At 50.3% G+C, this 26,285-nt stretch overlaps 2 protein-coding genes across 7 annotated transcripts; one reads left to right on the forward strand and one right to left on the reverse strand.

Moving 5' to 3' along the window:
- Positions 1–1,138: 1,138 nt before the first annotated feature.
- Positions 1,139–11,941, reverse strand: C23H22orf23 (chromosome 23 C22orf23 homolog). Of its 6 annotated transcripts, none has more exons than XM_054469492.2 (7): positions 11,742–11,941; positions 11,335–11,446; positions 9,759–9,821; positions 4,672–4,854; positions 2,427–2,558; positions 1,827–1,927; positions 1,139–1,656 (listed from the first exon to the last, which is right to left on the reverse strand). In XM_054469492.2, the coding sequence occupies exons 2-7, from the start codon at positions 11,435–11,437 to the stop codon at positions 1,585–1,587; spliced, it is 654 nt and encodes a 217-aa protein (XP_054325467.1). In that variant the 5' UTR covers positions 11,438–11,446; positions 11,742–11,941; the 3' UTR covers positions 1,139–1,584. The 6 variants fall into 6 exon arrangements, with proteins under 6 accessions (XP_054325467.1, XP_054325468.1, XP_054325469.1 ...); XM_054469493.2 differs by having other exon boundaries at positions 11,620–11,912; XM_054469494.2 differs by having other exon boundaries at positions 11,639–11,888.
- On the forward strand, positions 11,931–24,809 carry POLR2F (RNA polymerase II, I and III subunit F). The gene is made up of 5 exons (XM_054469501.2): positions 11,931–12,101; positions 15,022–15,091; positions 17,615–17,745; positions 24,107–24,178; positions 24,633–24,809. Exons 1-5 carry the CDS (start codon positions 12,082–12,084, stop codon positions 24,721–24,723), a joined length of 384 nt encoding a protein of 127 aa, XP_054325476.1. The 5' UTR covers positions 11,931–12,081; the 3' UTR covers positions 24,724–24,809.
- The last annotated feature ends 1,476 nt before the right edge of the window (positions 24,810–26,285 follow it).

Here is a 26,285-nt window from a genome sequence, read left to right on the forward strand (position 1 = left end):
GTTCATGCCATTCTCCTGCCTCAGCCTCCTGAGCAGCTGGGACTACAGGCGCCCGCCACCACGCCCAGCTAATTTTTTGTATTTTTTTTTTTTTAGTAGAGACGGGGTTTCACTGTGTTAGCCAGGATGGTCTCGATCTCCTGACCTCCTGATCCACCCGCCTCGGCCTCCCAAAGTCCTGGGATTACAGGCGTGAGCCACGGCGCCCGGCCACTAGCCTGAATTTCATTCAAGGGTTGGCTGATACTGTGTGTCCAGGGCAGGCCAGATTTGTCCTGGGGTTCTCTGGTTTGCTGCCTCCTGACCACATGATGGGGCCTTCGAGGTGGAGGACAACTGTTCCCATTAGATTGCACCCTCTGCCCTCAGGTTCTCGAGGGTGTGTGGACACAGAGGCTTTCCATGGGATGTCCCTGAGCCGGCCCTTGATCAGGACCTCACCATTTACAGGGCCGTTTTATTCTGCAAACCGAAACTTGGGTCATGTGACCTGGTGGGATTATGGGACTCCCTCCAGGTGCCTGAGACAGGGTTGATATTTCCAAAATATTTTGGTGATTTACTGGGACAGGCAAATGACAGAATACTGGAGAAGGTAGGGATCATGGGTATCAGGAGCCAGAGGGGAGGGGGACAGATGTGCTGTGTACAGGACAAGGTGTCAGGTGACTCCTTCCCAGCAGGGCCTCACAGATGCACAAGCACGGAGCTGGTGGGTTTTGCCCAAGAAAGGTCACACGGCACACGCAGGGATTGGAAGTCCCAGGCCAAGGCTCTAGGTCGCTCCCACCCTTTCATGTTTCTTTCTGTGGCCCTGGGTATAGTGGAAAGACATAAAGCTAAAGCCAGCTTTTAATCCTGAGTGCACTGCTTGCCAGGTAAATACCCTTGGTTGTGGTATCTTGTTGAGACTTAGTTTTCACAGAGGGATAATGAACCATTGCAGAGGTTTATTGAGATCATTAACAGAGTGGAATTTAGCACCCGCCACAGCAGCCAGCCATGGGGTGCCCAAGAGGTTGGTTCCCATTGCCACTTGAAATATGCAAACAGGTAGCTAGAAACCATCTGTGCTTGACAAAGTCTAATGCCTTGAACAAATAAGCTTATCCCTCTGAAAACAAAATGGTGCTTGTAATGACCCACGTTAAATATGTTTTATTGGCCAGTTAATCATTGTGGTTGAATACTTGCCTAAGGCAGTAAGAAATCAAATAAGTAAATCCTAAAATAGGAAGAAAGGAATCATATTCATTCCTGAATTCAGAAAACTAAATGAGCAGGCCACAGGCCAGAGGTGGTGGGAAGCAGGCCCAGTGAATACCTTTAGACACACGTCCTAGTAGGGATGCTCGGGCCTTGCTTCTCTGTGGATGGGGCTGTGAGTCTCAGAGGCTCCAGCTGCATTCCGGGGCAGGGGCTAGGCTGCTGAGTATGCCTTGGGGTACTGCAGGGCAGTGCTGTACCACCATCTGATGTGGCTGAAGGCTGGTAGGATGGGCTGGCCTGAGGAGGGCCCTGCCTGGCAGAGGAGTGGACTCCAGTGGTCGAGCTTGGGCTACCCTGCCCGTCTCTGGAGACAGATTAAGTGGTGGCAAGAGCCTTCCTAAGTTCCTCACTCCTTCTGTGGTCAATGTCTTCCATTTCCCGGAGTTTCTGCAAAGGGCATCAGGGAAAGCAGGTGTATCAGGGCTAGGAACCTGAGGAGCTGTCACAGCAGTGAGCTAGAGCCTGACCCCTGAACCCTGCCACAGCAGGCCCTGTATTTCCGTTCGCACTTGGCTCTGGGCCCTTCCCCTCCCCACTTCCCTGGCTGTTTCTCCTACCTGGGAGATTTCAGCAAGGATGATTCCTCGGTACTGTTTGCCCTGTCCCAGGGCCTCCATGTCAGCCAGGAATTCTTTCCTCTCCTGGATTTCCTTCACCACTGGACAGAGGAGAGGGCTGTTAGGTTCCCGTGAGGGATGCAGGCAGCGGGTTGCCTCTCTTGAGGAGAGGAAGTGGTTCTATTGTCAAATAGTGTTTCTAGGCCAGGCACGGTGGCTCATGCCTATAATCCCAGCACTTTGGGAGGCCGAGGCAGGTGGATCACGAGGTCAGGAGTTCGAGACCAGCCTGACCAACATGGTGAAACCCCATGTCTACTAAAAATACAAAAATTAGCCAGGCATGGTGGCGGGTGCTGGTAATCCCAGCTACTCAGGTGGCTGAGGCAGGAAGGATTGCTTGAACCTGGGAAGTGGAGGCTGCAGTGAGCCCAGATCACGCCACTGCACTCTAGCCTGGGCAATAAGAGCGAGACTGTCTCAAAATAAATAAATAGTGTTTCTCACTTGTTGGCCCCCAGGGATCCCCTGACTGCTCCATCCAATTTTGGGCCCCCTCCTCACATTACCCCCACCCACAGCATGACTGGTCCATCTTACACTCTTCAAATCGGTCTAGCTCAGGGGCTGGAGCCTCCTGTCGTGCAGGAGGGGCCTTTCTTTTCCGTTCCTCTGGGTCCTTCCCCATGGCAAAGATATTTTGGAGTCTTTGTTTCTCCTTCTCCAGATCCCCTGTAGGGCCAAAAAGAAATGGCCTAGTTAGGCCGTGAAGGGTGCCCTCATTCATGGTCTGTGTTCCCAAGTGCACGTGCTGGCTGCAGGGTTCCTGGTCATGCAGACAGGGCTTCCGTACACCCAGCTGCTACCCTGGGTTCTCCTGAGCAATACTGTACTGTCAAGAGAGGCAGGAAGAGGTTGAAAGAACCAAGAAAAGAGTTTGGGTATGGTCTGTAATTCCAACACTTTGGGAGGCTGAGGTGGGAGGATTGCTTAAGACCAGGAGTTCAAGACCAGCCTAATGGATGTAGTGAGACCCCCATCTCTTTTTATCTTTTTCTTTTTCTTTTTTTTTTTTTTTTTTTGAGACAAGGTCTGACTCTGTCACCCAGACTGGAGTGCAGTGACACAATTTCGGCTCACTGCAACCTCTCGGGCTCAAGTCATCCTCCCACCTCAGCCTCCCGAGTAGCTGGGACTACAAGTGGACGTCATCGTGCCCAGCTAATTTTTGTATTTTTTTTTTTTTTAGTAGAGATGGAGTTTTGCCATGTTGCCCAGGCTGGTCTCAAACACGTGTGCTCAAGCGATCTGCCAGCTTCGGCCTCCCAAAGTGCTGGAATTACAGGCATGAGCCATCACGCCTGACCATATCCTATCTCTAAAAAAAAAAAAAAGTCCAGGCACGGTGGCTCACACCTGTAATCCTAGCACTTTGGGAGGCTGAGGCAGGCAAATCATGAGGTCGGGAGTTTGAGACCAGCCCAGCAAACATGGTGAAACCCCATCTCTACTAAAAATACAAAAAATTAGCTGGGCATGGGCTGGGCGCGGTGGCTCATGCCTGTAATCCCAGCACTTTGGGAGGCCAAGGTGGGCGGATCACGAGGTCAGGAGATCAAGACCATCCTGGCTAACACGGTGAGACCCCACCTCTACTAAAAATACAAAAAAATTAGCCGGGCGTGATGGCAGGTGCCTGTAGTCCCAGCTACTCGGGAGGCTGAGGCAGGAGAATGGCGTGAACCCGGGAGGCGGAGCTTGCAGTGAGCCGAGATGGTGCCACTGCACTCCAGCCTGGGCGACAGAGCAAGATTCCATCTCAAAAAAAAAAAAAAAATTAGCTGGGCAGGGCATGGTGATGGGTGTCTATAATCCCAGCTACTTGGGAGGCTGAGGCATGAGAATTGCCTGAACCCAGGAGGTGGAGGTTGCAGTGAGCCGAGATCGTGCCACTGCACTCCAGCCTGGGTGACAGCGCGAGACTCCGTCTCAAAGCTGGGTGTGGTGAACACCTGTGGTCCCAGCTATTCTGGAGGCTGAGGCAGGAGGATTGCTTGAGCTCAGGAGTTCTGGCTGCAGTGAGCTATGATCAGGGCACTGCATTACAGAATGGGTGACAGAATGAGAGCAACACTGTCTCAAAAAAAAAAAAAAAAAAGGCCGGGAGCGGTGGCTCATGCCTGTAATCCCACCACTTTGGGAGGCCAAGGTGGGTGGATCACTTGAGGCCAGGAGTTCAAGACCAGCCTGGCCAACATGGTGAAACCCCATCTCTACTAAAAAAATTAACTGGACATGGTGGTGAATGCTTGTAATCCCAGCTACTCAGGAGGCTGACACATAAGAATTGCTTGAACCCGGGAGGCGGAGGTTACAGTGAGCCGAGATAGCACCACTGCACTCTAACCTGGGCACAGAGTGAGGCTCTGTCTTTAAAAAAAAAAAAAAAAAAAAAAAAAAGTTTTGTCAGAACTTAGCAGAGCAGGGCTAAGAAAGCTTAGGAACCTGGGGCCTCGGCGATGCCTGTAGTGGCAACTTATGTATAGGGGCTGCAGAGAGAGGTTAGGCTGTGGCCTTGAGCCCTGATAGCCCCTATCATCAGGAAGTGGTAGATTCCAGTTAATCGTGAGTTCTGGAAAAATAAAAAAAGAGGACCATCTGACTGGTTTCCTCTGCGCCCTGAATACCCCTAAGCTAACATGTGCTGAGGCTCAAGAGCATTGGTACAGAGTGCATGGGGATTTGATTAGCTACCTTCCCACCTGCCCTGTGGGCTGCTTGCGTCCCTCTCCCTTGTCCTCCCCCAGGGAGATGGAGAAAGGCCCTAGCTGAGACCCTCACTTACTGGTGGCTTGAGGCTTGAACTGCTCCCGGCTGTAGGCCCCATTGGCTTGGCACATGTTGGCAGGCCGGAGGTGGGGACGGGCTGCGAGGATGGGAGGCAGGTAGATGGGCGAGGCTATTTGCTTGGAAGGTAAGACCCTCTGGCTGGATGTTGGGCTGCACTGTAGGGGCAAAGCGTCTCCTCCTGGGGAACGAAGGGTTGGGGTGGGAGGACCCACATGGCTTTTTTTTTTTTTTTTGAGTCTGAGTCTTGCTCTGTCACTCAGGCTGGAGTGCAGCGGCGCGATCTCAGCTTACTGCAACCTCTGCCTCCTAGGTTCAAGCGATTCTCCTGCCTCAGTCTCCCAAGTAACTGGGATTACAGGCATGCACCACCATGCTTGGCTAATTTTTGTATTTTTAGTAGAGACAGGCTATGTTGGCCAGGCTGGTCTTGGACTCCTGACCTCAAGTGATCCACCCACCTCAGCCTCCCAAAGTGCTAGGATTATAGGCATGAGCTATTGCACCAGGCCACTTTGTAAAAATAAAAGTTGGCAGGGCACAGTGGCTCACGCCTGTAATCCCAGCACTTTGGGAGGCCGAGATGGGTAATCACTTGAGGTCAGGAATTCGAGACCATCCTGGCTAACACGGTGAAACCCTGTCTCTACTAAAAATACAAAAAATTAGCTGGGCGTGGCGGCGGGTGCCTGTAGTCCCTACTACTCGGGGAGCTGAGGCAGGAGAATGGCGTGAACCCAGGAGGCAGAACTTGCAGTGAGCCGAGATTGCACCACTGCACTCCAGCCTGGGCGACAGAGCGAGACTCCGTCTCAAAAAAAAATTAATAAAATAAAAATAAAAGTAATACCTACCTGTTAAAAGAAGTCAAAAGGCCAGGTGCAGTGGCTCATGCCTGTAATCCCAACACTTTGGGAGGCCGAGGTGGGCAGATCACTGGAGGTCAGGAGTTCGAGACCAGCCTGGCCAACATGGTGAAACCCCATGTCTAAAGAAAAACAAAAAAAATTAGCCAGGCATTATGACGGGTGCCTATAATCCCAGCTACTTGGGAGGGTGAGGCAGGAGAATCACTTGAACCCAGGAGGTGGAGGTTGCGGTGAGCCAAGATTGCGCCACTGCATTCCAGCCTGGGTGAATGAGCAAGACTGTCTCAAAAAAACCCCCATAAAACAAAAATTAGCTGGGTGTGGTGATGCAGGCCTGTAATCCTAGCTACTGGGAAGGCTGAGGCAGGAGAATCGCTTGAACCCAGGAGGTGGAGGTTGCAGTGAGCTGAGATTGAGCCACTGCACTCCAGCCTGGGCAACAGAGTGAGACTCTGTCTCAAAAAACAAAACAAAACAAAAGTCAAACAGTACAAGGAGTCTTCTCTTCTTCCTTCCAGTCCCACCCCTCTATAATGAATGAGTGATAATGGTAACAGTTTGGTGGTCTCCTTCCTTTTTGATGCTTATACAAACATGTTCAAAGATATATGTGCATATAAGATTCTTTCAAACACTGGATCATACTGTAATATATTAAAATAACAGACTCTTTTCACTTAACATTTTTTCATGGACATCTGTCCAGATCAATCCATTTATATATAACTTATTTTTTATAGCTATATACTAGTATCCTTAGAATGGATACATTATTTATTCAGCTCACCTCCTTGTTTCAGAAATTTAGGTTATTTCTAGGTTTGTTTTTTACTATTTCAAACAATGCTGCAATAAACATTCTTGTACATCAAATCTTTGTACTGATGCTTTAATTTCTATGGATGGGTTCCTAAAACTTTCTGTGTGGTCCATGGACAAGCAGGGACAGTTTGGATGATAGCAGGTACCTATCCCTCCTGCTGTCCATCCCCCTGCTTGGCCATCCCTGGGGCTTCTCCCCCAGGCAATCCAAGTGTGTCACCTGTCTGGTCAGTTGACCCCACCTCTTAACTGCCATAAAGCCCAGCTTAGAGCAGGTCCCATCCATTGTTTTTTTTTTTTTTTTGAGACAGAGTCTCCCTCTGCTGCCCAGGTGGAGTGCAGTGGCGTGATCTTGGCTCTCTGCAACCTACACCTCCTGGGTACAAGCGATGTTTGTGCCTCAGTCTCCTGAGTAGCTGGGATTTTGGTGTGTGCCACCATGCCTGGCTAATTTTTTGTTTTTTGGTTTTTTTTTTTTGAGACAGAGTTTTGTTCTTGTCATCCAGGCTGGAGTGCAATGGTGCGATCTCAGCTCACTGCAACCTCCGCCTCCTGGATTCAAGCTATTCTCCCGCTTCAGCTTCCCAAGTAGCTGGGACTACAGGCCCAGGTCACCACACCTGGCTAATTTTTGTATTTTTAGTAGGGATGGAGTTTCACCATGTTGGCCAGGGTGGTCTTGAACTCCTGACTTTGGGTGATCTGCCTGTCTCGGCCTCCGAAAGTGCTGGGATTACAGGCGTGAGCCACCGCACCTGGCTCATCCACTGTTTTGATCTGTGCCTGTCTACCTTTTCTGCCTGTCCAGCCTCTACAAGGTCAATTCCCCAGGAGCGAGGGGTCAGAAATATTAATTTTTTTGGTCACACACCCAAAAATTTTGTTGTAGAGAGAGGTTTCACTGTGTTGCCCAGGCTGGCCTTGAACTCCTGGGCTCATGTGATTCTCCTGCCTCAGCTTCCTGAGTAGCTGGGACTACAGGTACACTCCAGTATGTATGTGTTTTGCCCAGGCTGGTCTTGAACTCTTGGGCTCAAGCAATCCTCCTGCCTTAGCCTCCCTAAGTGATAGGATTATAGGTATAAGCCACCACACCTGACCTGTTTTTTTTATTTTTTATTTTTTATTTTTGAGACGGAGTCTTCCTCTGTCACCCACCCTGGAGTGCAGTGGTGTGGTCTCAGCTCACTGCAACCTCTGCCTCCTGGGTTCAAGTGATTCTTCTGCCTCAGCCTCCTGAGTAGCTGGTATTACAGGCATTCGCCATCATGCGCAGCTAATTTTTGTATTTTCGTAGTGTGGGGAAAAGCAAGAGAGATCAGATTGTTACTATGTCTGTGTAGAAAGAAGTAGACATAAGAGACTCCATTTTGTTCTGTACTAAGAAAAATTCTTCTGCCTCGAGATGCTGTTAATCTGTGACCTTACCTCCAACCCCGTGCTCTCTGAAACATGTGCTGTGTCAAACTCAGGGTTAAATGGATTAAGGGTTAAATGGATTAAGGATGTGCTTTGTTAAACAAACGCTTGAAGGCAGCATGCTCCTTAAGAGTCATCACCACTCCCTAATCTCAAGTACCCAGGGACACAAAAACCGTGGAAGGCCGCAGGGACCTCTGCCTAGGAAAGCCAGGTATTGTCCAAGGTTTCTCCCCATGTGATAGTCTGAAATATGGCCTCGTGGGAAGGGAAAGACCTGACCGTCCCCCAGCCCGACACCCGTAAAGGGTCGTGCTGAGGAGGATTAGTATAAGAGGAAGGCGTGCCTCTTGCAGTTGAGACGAGAGGAAGGCATCTGTCTCCTGCCCGTCCCTGGGCAATGGAATGTCTCGGTATAAAACCCGATTGTACGTTCCATCTACTGAGATAGGGAAAAACCGCCTTAGGGCTGGAGGTGAGACATGCGGGCAGCAATACTGCTTAGCAAAGCATCGAGATGTTTATGTGTATGCATATCTAAAGCACAGCACTTGATTCTTTACCTTGTCTATGATGCAAAGACCTTTGTTCACGTGTTTGTCTGCTGACCCTCTCCCCACTATTGTCTTGTGACCATGACACATCCCCCTCTCTGAGAAACACCGACAAATAATCAATAAATACTAAGGGAACTCAGAAGCCAGGGGGATCCTCCATATGCTGAACGCTGGTCCCCTGGGTCCCCTTATTTCTTTCTCTATACTTTGTCTCTGTGTCTTTTTCTTTTCCAAGTCTCTCGTTCCACCTAATGAGAAACACCCACAGGTTTGGAGGGGTGACCCACTCCTTCACGTAGAGACAGGGTTTTACCATGTTGTCCAGGCTGGTCTTGAACTCCTGAACTCAGGTGATCTGCCCGCCTCGGCCTCCCAAAGTGCTGAGATTACAGGTGTGAGCTCCCACACCCGGCCTGACCTGTTTTTATTTTAATTTAATTTAATTTTATTTTAATTATTTTGAGATTTGGCTCCACTCCGTAGCCCAGGCTAGAGTGCAGTGGTGCAATCACAGCTCATTGCAGCCTTGACCTCCCAGGGTCAAGTGATCCTCCCACCTCAACCTCCTGAGTAGCTGGGACTACAGGTTGGCACCACCACACCTGGCTAATTTTAAAAAATTTTGGGCGCTGGGTGCAGTGGCTCATGCCTGGAATCCCAGCACTTTGGGAGGCCGAGGCAGGCAGATCATGAGGTCAGGAGTTCGAGACCAGCCTGGCCAACATGGTGAAATCCAGTCTCTACTAAAAATACAAAAATTAAGCCGGGCATGGTGGCGCACGCCTGTAATCCTAGCTAGTCAGGAGGCTGAGGCAGGAGAATTGCCTGAACCCAGGAGACGGAGGTTCTAGTGAGCCGAGATCATGCCACTGCACTCCAGCCTGGGCGACAGAGAGAGAGACTCATCGCAAAACAAAACAAAAAGTTGGCCGGGCGTGGTGGCTCACTCCTGTAATCCCAGCATTTGGGAGATCGAGACCATCCTGGCTAACACGATGAAACCCCATCTCTACTAAAAATACAAAAAATTAGCCGGGCGTGGTGGTGGGCGCCTGTAGTCTCAGCTACTTGGGAGGCTGAGGCAGGAGAATGGCATGAACCCTGGAGGCAGAGATTGCAGTGAGCCGAGATTGCGCCACTGCACTCCAGTCTAGGCGACAGAGTGAAACTCTGTCTCAAAAAAAAAAAGTTTTGTGGAGATGAGGTCTTGTGGTGTTGCCCGGGCTGGTCTTGAACTCCTGGGCTTAAGCCATCCTCTCGCCTCAGCCTCCCAGTGTTGGAATTACAGGCATGAGACACGTGCCCGGCTGTCTTTGTTTTTTTTATATGAGGTCCTCTCTCTCCCTTAACATGGAGAAGCATTAAAAATGTGGCCCCAGATCCCGCTGGCCAGGAAGCCTCTATGGACTGCCCCTTACTTTTCATGATGTCCATGATGTGGCGCTGCTGGATGTTCGTCAGTTTGGATTCCTTCATCATCACTGCACGACAAAGCGTTCTATGAGGGCTCCTGGGCTGCATGCGGATGCCTTCACCTGATGCCCTACTGAAATTTAAAACCCTACATCCTAGCCCCATTCTGCACTGAGCATGCCTTCTCTATCTTTCCCGCTTCGTTTTTTCTATAGCACTTATGACCACCTAAAATTCTATATATTTTATTTTATTGTTATCCTTCTATATTAGCTCTATGATAACAAGGATTTTTGCTGGTTTAATAAAATTTCTGCCCTTTGTTAACAAATATTTTTTCCTCTTTCTCTTCTTTTTTTTTTTTTTTTTGAGATGGAGCTTCCATCTTGTTGCCCAGGCTGGAGTGCAATGGCGCGATCTCAGCTCACTGCAATCTCCACCTCCTGGGTTCAAGCAATTCTCCTGCCTCAGCCTCCCGAGTAGCTGGGATTACAGACATGCGCCACCACGCCCGGCTAATTTTGCATTTTTAGTAGAGACTGGGTTTCTCCATGTTGGTGAGGCTGGTCGTGAACTCCTAACCTCAGGTGATTTGCCCACCTTGGCCTCCCAAAGTGCTGGGATTACCAGCATGAGCCACCTCATTTTCTTTCACTGCTGTATCCCCAGCACCTAAAACAGAGTCTAAGGCACATGGTAGACTTAAAAATGTTGTTGTTGGAAAAAAACAAAAAAGTTGTTGAGTAAAAGAGCACATGAACACTTGTTCATCATGTTTCAGGGGCTGGAGCTACAATTGTGAGCTGAAACAGGCACGGTTCCTGCCTGATGAAATTCATGATCTGGAGGGATAGATGGGACACCAAATAACTGACTACAACTTGTGCTAAGCCCAGTGAAGGAAAATGTGTGAGGGCGCATAACAGTTGATCCTATTGTGGTGGTAAGGAGGAGAGGTCTTCCTCGGGAAAGTTGAAAGTGTGATCTAAAGGATGCATAGGAGTTAACTACTCTAAAAATGTTAGTTCTTTTACTTTTGGCAAGGTGTAGCACCTTGAACCTTCCCCTCCCCCCCGCCCCGCCCCCGACTAAGGCATTTGCAGTAGAATTTTGAAGCTTTCTGAACCCAAGGCTCCTTATCTGTAAAGGAAAATAGCAATTGCTAAGCCACAGGTCAGGTACGGGGGAACTGAGTTACAGATGGTAACTGCCACCATTCTTCTCTCATCCTTTAGCCCAGGGGTCCCCAACCCCCCGTCCGTGGACTGGTACCAGTCCCTGGCCTGTTAGGAACCGGGCCGCACAGCAGGAGGTGAGCGGCAGGCTAGAGAGCTTCACCGCCTCCTTTCAGGTCGGTGACGGCCTTAGATTCTCATGGGAGCGCGAACCCTATTGTGAACTGCGCACGCGAGGGATCTAGGTTGCACGCTCCTTATGAGCATCTAATAATACCTGATGATCTGAGGTGGAACAGTTTCATCCCGAAACCATTCCCCACACCTCCGTCAGTGGAAAAATTGTCTTCCACGAAACCGGTCCCTGGTGCCAAAAAGGCTGGGATCGCTGCTTTAACGCACTGACCTCTGAGCAGCTCGCAGGTCCCCGGGGTGTAAGTGGTCGTCTTGGGGCGGCGCTGGAACCCAGTTCCTTTGGTCACTACCTCCATCTGCTTCTGTGAAGCCATGGGAGGACTCTGAGGAGGGAAAGACGCAATGACACACCCCCTGTCTCTTATACCTAATCTCTGTTCCCCGACGCCCAACACCCCCAAAAATCTGGAAGCGGGGATCGAGCCAGAGAATGATGCCACCAGTTAATATTGCGACAGTGCCCAAACCTCCCATCCAGACACAGACAGATACACACACACAGTCCTCATTCTGACCCAGAGCCTGTGGCAGGGAAGTATCCTCGGGAGGAAGGGAGTGTTAACATAGCCATAGTCACAACAGTCCCCACTGAGTGATATGCCAAAATTGAAATTTCACCCTAAGACCCTCTCTGGGTGCTCCCCTCTCCACATAGAAGTGGGCTCCCGGAGGCGGTGACCACTGCTTTACAGCCGCATCCGCACCGGTGCCACGCAGAAATACTGCGCGATCTGGGCTGCCGGAGCTGGCAGCTAGCGCCTCTGGCTACTATAGAAACGCGCACACACCAGTCAGCGCATGCGCACTTTCCCAGCTCTGTCCTGCCTCCCGGAAGTGATTTCCCCTGGGTTACGGCGCAGGCGCAAGATAAGCGAGGCGCCGCGCGAGTCGTAGTGGCGCTGTTTGCGGGTCTCCGCGCGGGAGCGGGGCGCAGCGGGGTCGCTGAGGCGAGGGTGTCATGTCAGACAACGAGGACAAGTGAGTGCGAGAGTGGAATGGCCTTTGCGGCAACCTCGGAAGGGGCGGGTGAGGCAAGGCGTGGGTCGGCTGAGGAGCCTGGCGTCTAGGGGCAATGTCTGAGGGGACTGGGGTCCTGAGGGGGGCGGCGGAGCCGAGGAAGGGAAGGGTGGGGACCCAGGAGCATAGCCCCGGCTGGAGGCACAGGAGGGCCCAGGCTCGAGGGTCCAGAGGGGATCCGTAGAAAAGGTGTCCTTCAGCAAATGTTCCAGCGAGCCGGGCTCTGTGTCATGCAGTGGGAATATTGAAGTGAATGAACAATCGTCCCTGCCTCTCCACGTGCTCACTTTCTAGAAAAGGGGGCACAGGCCCATAAGTAAGCAGCAAGCAGGTAACGGTGGTCGCGTGAGCTTCCCCAGTTCTAGAAGTATGTAGTATAGGAGTACTCCAGAGGAGGGTCTGGGCCAGCTCCACCGGGTGGCATTAAATAAAAGTCTGGGACGGTCCGTTGCAGTAATTTTTTTTTTTTTTTTTTTTTTTTTTTTGAGACGGAGTCTCGCTCTGTCGCCCAGGCTGGAGTGCAGTGGCCCGATCTCGGCTCACTGCAGCCTCCGCCTCCCGGGTTCAAGGGATTCTTCTGCTTCAGCCTCCCGACTAGCTGGGATTATGGGCGTGCACCACCACGCCTGGCTAATTGTTTGTAGTTTTAGTAGAGACGGGGTTTCACCATGTTGGCCAGACTGGCCTCGAACTCCTGACCTTGTGATCCACCCGCCTCGGCCTCCTAAAGTGCTGGGATTACAGGCGTGAGCCACCGTGCCCGGCCTGCTTGTAGAGGTGGTGAGAACTGGTTTTGAATTCTGGATATATTACTATTTTAAAGATAGAGCCAAAAAATTACCTGTTGGATGTGTGGGTGCAAAGAGAGCTAGTCTGAAGATAAAAATAAGAAACGTGGGATTGCTACCGCATTCCCAGAAGAGGAGATGATCCGTGGCTGAGCATTAGGGCATTTGGGCATTGAGTGCTTGGGGGAAAAGAGAAGCCGGGGAGGTGGGGGAACACCAAGAGAGTGAGGTGTCCTTGGAGTCAGGTGAGGAGAGCAAGTGGCCTAATGTGCCAGCTGATAGATCAGGCTAAATGAGAAGGAGAGTTGGCCATTGGATTTAGCAACATGGAGATCATTAATGAGCTTGGAAAGTGGTTTTGATGGAGCTGTTGGGCTGAAAGGCTTTTTGGAGTGAGATTATAACAAAATGGGAAGAGAGGAAGACAATGAGGGTGGACAGCTCTTTCACACATTTTTGCTTCAAAGGGCACCATGGAATTAGGGCTATAGGGGGAGAGCGAAGAGAAATGGGTTTTTTTTTTTTTTTAGATGAGGAAAAGCACATGTTGAAATGCTGATGGGGCTGGGTGCTGTGGCTCACACCTCTAATCCCAGCACTTTGGGAGGCCGAGGAGGGTGGATCACCTGAGGTCAGGAGTTCGAGACCAGCCTGGTCAAAATGGTGAACCCCATCTTTACTAAAAATACAAAAATTAGCTGGGCATGGTGGCATGTGCCTATAATCCCAGCTACTCGGGAGGCTGAGACAGGACAATTGCTTGAACCTGGGAGGTGGAGGTTGCAGTGAGCCAAGATCGTGCCATTGTACTCCATCCTGGACAACAGAGCGAGACTTTGTCTCAAAAAAAAAAAAAAATGCTGATGGGAATGATCCAGTAGAGAGGGAAACAGTGATGATGAATGAGTCCTAGCAACATTTGGGGCAGATGGGGAAAAATTGAAGGGGTAAAATGGAACAAAAGTCGGATTTACTTATTATTATTATTATTATTATTATTATTATTTTTTTTTTTTTTTTTTGAGAAGGAGTCTCGCTGTGTCACCCAGGCTGGAGTGCAGTGGGGTGACCTCTGCTCAGTGCACCCTCCGCCTCTCAGGTTCAAGCAATTCTCGTGCCTCAGCCTCCTGAGTAGCTGGGATTACAGGCGCCCACCACCACACCCGGCTAATTTTTTTGTATTTTTAGCAGAGAGGAGATTTCTCCAGGTTGGCCAGGCTGGTCTCGAACTCCTGACTTCAAGTGATGCACCCACCTCGGCCTCTCAAAGTGCTGGGATTACAGATGTGAGCCACTGCACCCAGCTGATTTACTTATTAAGTAGATATTTATTGAGTGCTTCCTACATACTGGGCGAGACACAGATCTCTGCCCTCTTTGATTTTTTTTTTTTTTTTTCTGTTTTTTTTTTGGGGGGGGTTTTTTGAGACGGAGTTTCACTCTTGTTGCCCAGACTGGAGTGCAATGGCGTGATCTCAGCTCACCACAACCTCCGCCTCCTGGGTTCAAGTGATTCTCCTGCCTCAGCCTCCCAAGTAGCTGGGATTATAGGCATGTGCCACCACCACTCCTGGCTAATTTTGTATTTTTAGTAGAGATGGGGTTTCACCATGTTAGTCAGGCTGGCCTTGAACTCCACCCGCCTTGGCCTCCCAAAGTGCTGGGATTACAGACTTAATCCCAGAGCCACAATACAAAGCCACCATGCCTGGCCTCTGATTTTTATTTTTTTATTTTTCTTATTTTATTTATTTTGAGACAGGTACTTGTTCTGTTACCGATGCTGGAGTGCAGCGGTGCAATCTTGGCTCACTGCAACCTCCACCTCCTGGGTTCAAGCAATTCTTGTGACTCGGCCCCCCAAGTAGCTGGTATTACAGACATGTGCCACCATGCCCAGCTAGTTTTTGTATTTTTAGTAGAGACGGGGTTTTGCCATGCTGGCCAGGCTGGTCTCGAATTCCTGGCCTCAAGTGATCCACCCACTTCGGTCTTCGAAAGTACTAGGATTACAAGTGTGACCCACCATGCCCGGCCCCTCTTTGATTCTTGTAAGTGATGCTCTAAGTAACTGATCTCTTCTTCCTGTACAGTTTTGATGGTGACGACTTTGATGATGTGGAGGAGGATGAAGGGCTAGATGACTTGGAGAATGCCGAAGAGGTCAGTATTCAGCCTCAGGCTCCCACCTCTGCAGCCCAAGCTGCCAAATTGTCTGGCAGGTGATGATTAGCTGAATGTGTCTGCCTTCTATTTGTGGTCAAGGCCCCTGCCATAAGCATTCCCAGTTAGAGTGAGCTGTGTTCCAGTCTTGCATAGCAGAACAGCCCTGCAGGGTGGGCCTGAAAGCTTTTGTCCATGTGGTCCACAGCCTGTGGCTTCTGGGGCAGCTAGTTCACTGACAAGTTAAACGGTGCCTTCCTTCATTCGGCAAACGTGTTGAATGTTTATTATATGCCAGGTGCTTTCTGCAGGGTGGGATTACTTACGGAGCAAAGGGAAGAGGTAAGCAGGGCTCAGATGAGGCAGTAGTTTGTAGCCTAAAGGCAATGGGAAGCTACTGACAAATTTTGAGCCAGGGCACGGTCCAGGTTACATTTTAGAAAGTACATTCCTACCTCGAGTAAGGAGTGAACTGGGGAAGGGCAAGAGTGAAAGGTGAGAGGCCTGTGGCTTGGACATAGGTGCTGGTAGCGCAGGTGATGAGAAGGCAGATGAAAGAGTTATTTTGGTGGGTTGGTTATGGGGCTGAGAAAGTGAGTGATGACAAGGACGACTCTCAGGTTTCTGGCTTGAGCAACTAGGTGGATAGGTTGCCAGCCTCAAGAGGAAAGTAGGGCTTTCTGTCCTGTGTGACTGATGAGGGGAAAAATGCAGTTATGTTCTGGAGAGACATGGAGACTTCTTTCTCTCTGCATGGCACTTTAAGATACATTTTCACTTGAGTCAGATGCGTCCTTCTCCATCCTTCTGGTCCCCTTCCCATCCCCGTCATGTAGACTGTGTCTCCTAGATGTACTTCAGCCCTGTCTGCATTTTTCTACTCCTGGTGCCTTAACCTGGCTTAGATCTTACTGCTTTTCAGCCACATTCCTGCAGGAATTGTGTGGCTGGTTTTCCTGCTTCAGTCTCACTCCAGACTCTGCTCTGTGTGCTCTTCTCCTTTCAGCGCCCTTTCTTACTTGCCCACATGCTCAGTTACTACTGGCTTTCCTAAATGGCCTCTCTGCTTCCGCCACTGCCCCCTGCAGAATATTCTCAACAGAGTATCCAGAGTGATCCTTTCTGGTTTTGTTGTTGTTGTTGTTGTTTGTTTTCTTGTTTTAAATTAAGAAGCGGTGTCTTGCTACGTTGTCTAGTCTAGAGTACAATGGCTATTTTCAGGTGTGGTCATAGCGCACTACAGCCTTGAGCTCCTGGGCTCAAGTGATCCTTCCAGTTCAGCCTCCTGAGTAGCTGGGACTGCAGGTTCTGCACCACCATGCCCAGCTCAGAGTCAACCTTTTTTTTTTTTTTTTTTTTTTTTTTTTTTTTTTTTGAGACGGGGTCTTGCTCTGTTGCCCAGGCTGGAGTGCAGTGGCGCGATGTTGGCTTACTGCAAGCTCCGCCTCCCGGGTTCATGCCATTCTCTTGCCTCAGCCTTCTGAGTAGCTGGGACTACAGGCGCCCACCACCACGCCCGGCTAATTTTTTTTGTGTGTGTGTGTGTGTGTTTTTAGTAGAGACGGAGTTTCACCGTGTTAGCCAGGATGGTCTCGATCTCCTGCCTTGTGATCCGCCCGCCTTGGCCTCCCCAAGTGCTGGGATTACAGGTGTGAGCCACCGCGCCTGGCCTGTTTACTTAATTCTTTATATACCACAGAATTTATTCTCCTGCCTACAATCCTCTACGCACGTTTTGTTCTAATTATTGCCCACAACTAGTTGTCCAAACCTCTTTCTCCTCTTTGCCTTTGCATGTTGCCTCCTTCCTCATTGGTTTGACAGCTCCTGCTCATCCTTCTAGGCGAGCTCAAGTCTCATCCCTGGAGTTTTCCTAACCCCCAGTGTGAGTGAGGTGTCCCCACCTCCTTGGGAACTCTGTTGCACCCTTCATAGCACCTGCTGTGTTTACTCTTGTCTCCCCTATAGACCATTAATTGAGAGCAGAAATTCCTAGCTTTCTTTCTCAGCATCTGTTAATAATATCTGGCTCAGGACAAATGCTTAGTAAGTAGTTGTTAAATATTCCTGCCTTCACCTTGACTTTTCTAGCCACTTGACCCATTGGCTCAGCTCCTCTATCTGAAAGATGGGGAGACTATTCCTAGCTTCCTGCTTAGGGTAATTTTTTTATGCCGGGACCTCTTTTACGGGACCAACATTCTGATACCACCCCATCTCCAGGCCCTCTGCTCTCTTCAGGATGAGGCAGTTAGCTCTGGAATCTCAGACCTCCATTACCAGGTCTGAGGCTTGGTCAGGTTAGCTGACTTTCCAAGCCTCTGAAATGAGAACTGTAATCCCTGCCTCATAAGGTTATTGTAAGGATTACATGAGTTGTTAGGAAGCAGTCATGCGGTCCCCTGGCATGCAGTAAGCATTAATGGTGGCCGTAGCGAGGATTGTGATTGTTGTCATTATCACCCTCCCTGTAACCCAAAAATGCCACCTGAGACTTTCCCTCTTTTTCGTCTTGGTGTCCAGGAAGGCCAGGAGAATGTCGAGATCCTCCCCTCTGGGGAGCGACCGCAGGCCAACCAGAAGCGAATCACCACACCATACATGACCAAGTACGAGCGAGCCCGCGTGCTGGGCACCCGAGCGCTCCAGATTGCGTGAGTCATTGCCCCTTCACTGTCTTCTCCATCTGTCAGGCCACAGTAAGCTCTTGTACCGCTGATCTTGCCCAGCCTGGCACCTGAAAACAGACTGTTTGCTCTCACATTCCAAAGTGGTGCCGTCCCTGCGTACCAGGCATTGTACTAGTCCCCTGCCCTCAGGTAGCTTGTGATCTAATAGGAGAACTAGGACATGAACATCTGAGAAGTCAAGTAACAGTATGGGAGAAAAATGATAAAAAAAAAAACCAGAACTAGATGGTTGCCTGTCAGATCAGTGCAGCAAAGAAGGTGAATTCAGAGCCAATGTGTACAGTGTGTTTTTTTTTTTTTTTTTTTTTTTTTGAGATAGAGTCTCACTGAGTCACCTAGGCTGGAGTGCAATGGCACAATCTCAGCTCACTGCAACCTCTGCCTCCCAGGTTCAAGTGATTCTCATGCCTCAGCCTCCCAGGTAGCTGGAATTACAGGCATGTGCCACCATGCCTAACTAATTGTTGTGTTTTTAATAGAGACGGGGTCTCGCCATGTTGCCTAGGCTAGTCTCGAACGCCTAGCTTCAAGTGATCCACCTGCCTCTGCCTCCCAAAGTGTTGGGATTGCAGGTGAGAGCCACCGCGCCCAGCCATGGTGGTTCTTTGTTGTTTTATTTTCCGAGTGAAGATCTTACTCTGTTGCCCATGCTGGAGCACAGGGGCCTGATCATAGCCCATTGCAGCCTCAAACTCCTGGGCTCAAGCAATTTTCTTTTCTTTTTTTTGAGACAGAGTCTCATTCTGTCTCCCATGCTGGAGTGCACTGGCCCAATCTCAGCTCAATACAACCCCTGCCTCCCGGGTTCAAGCGATTCTCCTGCCTCAGCCTCCCACGTAGCTGGGACTGCAGGCATCCGCCACCACACCTGGCTAATTTTTGTATTTTTTCTTTTTTTTTTTTTTTTTTTTGAGATGGAGTCTCGCTCTATCACCCAGCCTGGAGTGCAGTGGTGCGATCTCTGCTCACTGCAAGTGCTGCCTCCTGGGTTCACGCCATTCTCCTGCCTCAGTGGGGTACTCTAATGGTACTGTGGGGAAGCATGAGGGAAGCATGAGACTGAGAACAGCAGCCCCTACCCCAAACTCCCTATAGGCTGATGTGGGAAATGGTGGGTATCTGGAAGAGTGGGGGGTAGTTCAAGTAGGGAATAATGGAAATTAGCCTAGAGAGAAAAGCAGCTGGGTGCCCTGGCTCACACCTGTAATCCCAGCACTTTGGGAGGATGAGGCAGGTGGATTGCTTGAGCCCAGAAGTTCAAAATCAGCCTGGGCAACATGGTAAAACCCCATCTCTACAAAAAATACAAAAGTGTGGTGGCGTGTGCCTGTAGTCCCAGCTACTTGGGAGGCTGACGTGGGAGGATCGCCTGAGGCCAGGAGGTTGAGGCTGCAGTGAACTGTGATCGCACTACTGCACACCAGCCTGAGCGACAGAGACTCCATCTCAAAAAAACAACAACAACAAAAAAAAAAACAAAGGAAAGCTGGGGCCAGATTTGTGGACTCTGTGTGCTTACAGGGGCAGCAAATGCTGTCTGTACATTCTCCTCCTTAGTGTTCAAGCAGCACTTGGCTGTTGTCTTCACTAGTCCTGTAGGGGTAAAGATGACTATCATGTCTACTTCAATAAAGGGTTTTATGGGTGGGCAACATTGTTCTCCCCCATTCCTCAGCAGCGGACCTCTTCTCAGCCTGGTTGCACTCCTTGCTCTTATGCATGGCATTAGAGCCACACCCAGTGTGATAGCCATACCCAATATGCCACCAATGTCAGGATCCTCTGGGCCTGCACCATCAATTATGGTAGCCACGAACTGTATATGTCCATTTACATTAAATACAATTAAATAAAATTCGAAATTCAGTTTCTGTCTCACTAGCCAGCCACACTTCTTTTTCATTTATTTATTTATTTATTTATTTTATTTATTTATTTTTGAGACGGAGTCTTGCTCTGTCACCTAGGCTGGAGTGCAGTGGCACGATCTTGGCTCACTGCAAGCTCTGCCTCCCGGGTTCACGCCATTCTCCTGCCTCAGCCTCCCGAGTAGCTGGGACCACAGGCACCCGCCACCACGCCCGGCTAATTTTTTATAGTTTTAGTAGAGACGGGGTTTCACCGTGTTAGCCAGGATGGTTTCGATCTCCTGACCTTGTGATCTGCCCGCCTCGGCCTCCCAAAGTGCTGGGATTACAGGCGTGAGCCACTGCGCCCGGCCTATTTAATTTTTTTTGAGAAGGAGTCTCACTCTGTCACCCAGGCTGGAGTGCAGTGGCATGATCTCGGCTCACTGCATCCTCTGCCTCCCAGGTTCAAGTGATTCTCCCACTTGAGCTTCCCGGGTAGCTGGGATTACAGGCACCCACCACCACGCCTGGCTAATTTTTGTATTTTTAGTAGGGACGGGGTTTCACCATGTTCGTTGGCCAGGCTGGTCTTGAACTCCTGATCTCAAGTGATCCTCCTGCCTCAGCCTTCCAAAGTACTGGGATTACAGGCATGAGCCACCACGCCCAGCCTTTTCTTTTATTCTTTTAGAGACAGTTCGGCTCTATCGCCCAGGCTGGAGTGCAGTGGTGCTATCATAGCTCACTGCAACCTCAAAACTTCTAGGCTTAAGTGATCTTCCCACTTCAGCCTCCCAGGTAGCTAGGACTACAGGCTAATGCCACCACACCTGACTAATGTCTTAATTTTTTTGTAGAGACAGGGTTTCACAAAAAGACTCCTGGCTTCCAGTGATCCCCCTGCTTCAGCCTCTAAAGTGCTGGGATTACAGCTAGCCACATTTCAAGTGTGTTCAGTAGCCACATGTGGCTACTGGTTACCATAAAGGATAGCACAGGGGGATAGGACATTTCCGTCATTGCAGAGCATTCTATGGGGCACACTGATATAGGCTAAAAGTGGCCCAGTAGAAAGAAGAATTCATAAGTTATTTTTAAAACAAATAGACTGCTTATTTGCAAGTTAAACAGTCTTTCAGCACTGAAGAAAGATACTGCATTAGCACTTGATAGGATGCTGAGATGATTAAAAATGTAGTCCCAGCCGGGCGCGGTGACTCACGCCTGGAATCCGAGCACTGTGGGAGGCCAAGGCGGGCGGATCACCTGAGGTCAGGAGTTCGAGACCAGCCTGGCCAACATGGTGAAACCCTGTCTCTACTAAAAATACAAAAATTAGCCGGGTGTGGTGGCACGCGCCTATAATCCCAGCTACTCGGGAGGCTGAGGCAGGAGAATCGCTTGAACTTGGGAGGCGGAGGTTGCAGTGAGCCAAGATCGCGCCACTAATCCAGCCTGGGTGACAGAGTGAGACTCTGTAAAATTAAAAAAAAAAAAAAAAAGACATAATCCCCAGTCCTCCAGGTGTTTTCTGGTGGGGGAGATAGACCTCTGCACAGGTACCCACAACCCAAGGCAGATGCGAGTGGTGCTTTATGAAAGGTACAAAGAGAGGTGTTATTGCAGAGGTGACTGGGAAAGCCTTGTGAAGGGATTAGAATTCTAGTGGGGAGAGGTAAAGAGAGTTGGTTTTGTGGGTACTCCAGGTGCCAGAAACAGCCCAAGGAAAGGTCCAGGTGGAGGCACACAGTTGTGGATTTCTGGTGAGGGATCATAAGCAGCTTGGGGCCTAAGGCTGGAAAAGATGACACTGGTCCTGTGAGTGACAAGTTCAGAAGATTGGAGTTCATTTGGTGGGCAATGTGAAGTACTCAAAGGTTTTGAGGCCGACGTCCAGCATCCAGGCCACTCATAAATCCAAGTGTCCTGTTTTTCTTTTCTTTCTTTCTTTCTTTTTTTTTTTTTTGAGATGGAGTTTTGCTCTTGTTGCCCAGGCTGGAGTGCAATGGCATGATCTTGGCTGACTGCAACCTCTGCCTCCTGGGTTCAAGGAATTCTCCAGCCTCAGCCTCCTGAGTAGCTGGGATTACAGGCACACGCCACCATGGCTGGCTAGTATTTTGTATTTTTAATACAGACTGTGTTTCACCATGTTGGTCAGGCTGGTCTCGAACTCGTGACCTCAGGTGATCCACCTGCCTTGGCCTCCCAAAGTGCTGGGATTACAGGCGTGAGCCACTGTGCCCAGCCAAGTGTCCTGTTCTTCTTGGGGAGCAAAGCTTGGTCCAGGTCATTCCAGTCTTTAGTGCTCTTTCCACTTAAGGGCTATGACACCATCTGGTGGCTCCTTGCCTGCTGTAAGCTCTTGTACAGCCATAATGGGACTCTGCACTTGGTAGGTGCAGATGGAGTCTCATTCTGTCACCTAGGCTGGAGTGCAGTGGTGCCATCTCGGCTCACTGCAACCTTTACCTCCTGGTTCAAGCGATTCTCGTGCCTCAGCCTGCCAAGTACCTGGGACTACAGGCATGTGCCACCATGCCCGGCTAATTTTTTGTATTTTTAGTAGAGACGAGGTTTCACCATGTTGACCAGGCTGGTCTCAAACTCCTGACCTCAGGTGATTTGCCTGTCTCAGCCTCCCAAAGTGCTGGGATTACAGGCGTGAGCCACTGCACCTGGCCAGAACAACCGTTTCTTGGGGAGGTTTTGGATGGAGTGTCGGTCTGGTTCATTAGCACCACCTGGTGGCTGATGATGTTTGTCACATCTACTTCTTAACTGGATGGTTGATGTGTTTATTTGTAGAAGCCATGGTGCAAGAAAAATTAATTTAAGGACACATTCTTGCACATTCCATGTGCATAATAGGTGCTGAATGAGTGAATGCCCTTGAATTATTTATATTTTGAAAGAAAGCAGGCATATGCAGATCAGGAAAAGTATTTTGCCACATTCTTTAAAGCTTTATATTTTGGGAAAGTTTAAATACTTATTGAGAGAGGATATAGGGAAAGTTAAATACTTCATCTCTGCCCTTGGGAAATTTTCAGGCTTTTGGGAGTAATATAAATCGAAATATTTAGTAATAAAATTATTAAGCTGGTAGCTCTCAGACTAGCTGATTATCAGAATCTGGGCAGTTTTGCAAATGCAGGCTCTCAGGCCGATTCACTAGAGATTCTATTCAGGGGGTCTGGGGAAGGACCCAGGAACCTGTATTTTTTAGCATGCTCTCCTGTTAATTCTGGATATGTTAGTGTGAACCTGAGCTGGAATCATCAAGGGTGGCTTCCTAGAGGAGATGGGCCTAGAATTGGCATCCCTTTGCTTGGTGGTAGAGTCTCCACTGTGGGCCAAGTGTTGTGCTGGGGGCTGGGCCTCCGTGGTGAAACACATGTGGTTCTGGGCCACCAGGAGCTCATGGTCTAATGTGGAAACTTTCCAAACAAGTAGTTACAGTTCAATGAGATTGGTGCCAAGAAAAGTATATGCAAAATGAGTCCAGGTACTGAAGAGTCAGCACACGATTTCCAGGGTGGAGACATCCGAACCTCTCGCAGGCTTTTAGGGAGAGGAAGAGCTTGTAAGAGCACACAAAAGGGAAACAACATGGCGCGTCTAGGGAACCAGAAATAGTTTGGTATGGCTGGAATGTGGGGTAAATACAGGAAAGTAGCACGGGACTGTGCTAGGAAGGCGAACAGGGACCAGACTGCACTCTGGCCTGATAGCCAAGGGGAGTCATGGCAGTATTGTAAGCAGATGAGCCCCCTGACTGCTGGCTTCAGGTGAAGGGTGGGGAGGGCTGGGCAGGAAGGGCAGGGCCTCTACTGAGGTGTTGTGGCTATAGAGAATGGAAATGAGGCCAGGCGTGGTGGCTCATGCCTTTCATCCCAGCAATTTGGAAGGCTGAGGCAGGCGGATTGCTTGAGCCCAGGAGTTTGAGACCAGCCTGGGCAACATGGTGAAATGTTAATTTCACCCATCTATACAAAAAATACAAAAAATTAGCATAGCTGGTGATGTATGCCTGTAGTCCCAGCTGCTTGGGAGGCAGCAGGAGAATGCTTGAGCCTGGGAAGTGGAGGTTGCAGTGAGCCCAGATCTCGCCATTGCACTCCAGTCTGGGCAATGGGAGTGAAACCTTGTCTCCAAAAAATAAAGAGAGAGAGAAAATAGAAATTGAAATGAGGTGCACTGGGCACTGAGGCCAGGCTCTGGGGTTGGGGCAGTTAGAATGATGTGCCTTTGCACATGTCTCCCTTTCCACCAGGACATTCTGCTGTGGCCACTGGGCTCCAGAGTCTGTGATAGGCCTCCGCCAGGGAAGATCTCTGGCAGTGCCCCTACACACCACTCCCTACTGTGCCTGCCTACCTAGAAGATGACGTTTCTAGGTGGGAACCAGGATGCCGTTCCACCCTCACTGCCTGTTGGGCCCTTCTCCCTAACACCTGTCCCTATCCCTACAGGATGTGTGCCCCTGTGATGGTGGAGCTGGAGGGGGAGACAGATCCTCTGCTCATTGCCATGAAGGAACTCAAGTAAGTCACTCAAATCATGGTTCACTTCTCCAAATCTCTGGGAGGCATCTGTCGGGCTCTGTGTTGCACCCTTTGCTTCCACTTCCCTGGCTGGAGAAGTTGATGCTTATTCCTGCAGATCCTTAGGAACAGCTCACCAGGAGGCAGGAGGAAGAGAGAAGAGGAGGCAGGGAAAGTGGGAGGGCACTGATGAGACAGGGACCTCTTCTGACTGTTGGCATTTCCCTGTTCCTCCTGCAGGAGGCCTTACCAATATTCTGTCATTCTTCCCCCTCTTGTCTGATATAAAAACTTTCTTTTTCTTGTAATTGCTTTCTTACAAAGTACACTCATCAGCCCCAAGAGGCTGCTCCTAAGACTTCTCTTTCCTTGTGTTTTGCACACAATCTGTTCCTTCTGCGGCAGAGCTGGGGTCACCAGCCCTCATGTACCTGTGACTTCTCCCCTGCCACAGGGCCCGAAAGATCCCCATCATCATTCGCCGTTACCTGCCAGATGGGAGCTATGAAGACTGGGGGGTGGACGAGCTCATCATCACCGACTGAGCTGGAGTCATCTTCCTGCCCTTGCCCCATGCCCAATTTTCATTCTTACTTTATATGTGTAAATAATAAAATATTCAACTTTCCAACCCCCTTCCCCTCTGCTTATCTGCAATGTCACCACCTGTTGCTTCCCTGTTACTGCCATGCTGCCTGGAGCATGCACCTATTCCAGTGGCCCTGTGACTGTCAGCTCCTTAAGAAACACCAGGGGCCGTTAGCCCCTTTGGATCCCCCACATCCTTCCCTCCATCTCCCTGTTCCCCAGAGCAAAGGCTGCTGCAGGGGAGACACCTCAGCTGCCTTCCAAGCAGACAGACGAGTCTTTGTGCCCAGGGAGCTGGTTGCCACGGAAACCCCCAATTTCCTTTCCAGTGGGGACTGGCTGCAGGGGCTTCTCCCTTCTCAGGAGTATCACAGAGCAGGTCTCATCAAGCCACCCATTGTTTCCTAAGGACCTGCTTCGAGCCTCTTATCGTGGGCTCGGATCCCCTTTCAGGAGCAGTGCCCCAGCAGGAAGCGTGGGGGTGTGCTGATCTCCCACCCTCCCCAGGCAGAGCCCTGCTGGGCAAGTCAGCAGCTGGAGCAAGGACAGAGCACCTGCCTACCCCTGCCCCTGCCCCCACGGCTCTGTCCCCACTCCTTCTCAGGACGCTGCCCACACACTTTCCTCTGTGGCCCACCTCTTTGGTGTGCCACACCCATGCCTTCTTCCCAGCCCCTATAAGATATCCTTTCCCTCCTGTTTGGGGCTGGTGATCCTCTGAGGCCTTGGGGAGATGGTGCTGGGGTGGTGGTGCTCCTGGGTTCCAGGTGTTACATTAAGTCAGAGCTGGAGCTCCGCCTTCCTCTGCCTGAGGTTCTAATGGGTCCTCTTCCTTTCTCCACCCTGCTTACCCAACCTGAGGTAAGACCAGTCACACTGGCTCCTCCCTCCTAGAGGGGGTCGGGGGAGGGTGTATATTGACATGAACAGGGATAGAGGGAAAACTGGCTCCCTGAATATGCCAGCCTTAACCTCCATTCCACTGCCAGCTCCCCTTCCAAGAGGAGGAGCTGGGCTTCCCTAACCTCTGCAGGAGGCAGGGCCTCCAGGCCTGGGTACAGCCTGGCCCTGGGATGGGGTGTGGGGAGTGAATGGTGAGCATCTGCACTGGTGGGAGGGGTGTCTGCTGCCCTGGAGAAGGGTTAATTCAGGGAGCAGCGGACTTCACACCCCCATCCACCCTCCTCCAAGCCTGTGGAATCCTTTAATCAAGTTGGGTGCTGAAATTTCAGCTCTGAAATGCCGCCTTTGTGCTGGCATCCAGGCAGCCGCCCCAGAGTACGGGGGTCACTTTCTCGGCCCCATTTCTCTAAATGGTCTCTTTGTTCCCTGCTGGGCTGCTCAGTATCAAATGTGATTAAAGGGAGATGGGGTTTGGGCTGGGGAGGAGGGGAGTTGGGGGTTAACCCTTAGGGGATAGAGCGCAAGGGAAATGGGACAGGAGGGGTGTTTTTCCTCCTGTCTTCCTCTTCCCATTCTCCTCTTTTGGGGAGTCCCCTGCTATTCAGCTGTCTGGGCC

The sequence above is a fragment of the Pongo pygmaeus genome, chromosome 23, assembly GCF_028885625.2.
Source record: "Pongo pygmaeus isolate AG05252 chromosome 23, NHGRI_mPonPyg2-v2.0_pri, whole genome shotgun sequence".
NCBI classification, from domain to species: domain Eukaryota; kingdom Metazoa; phylum Chordata; class Mammalia; order Primates; family Hominidae; genus Pongo; species Pongo pygmaeus.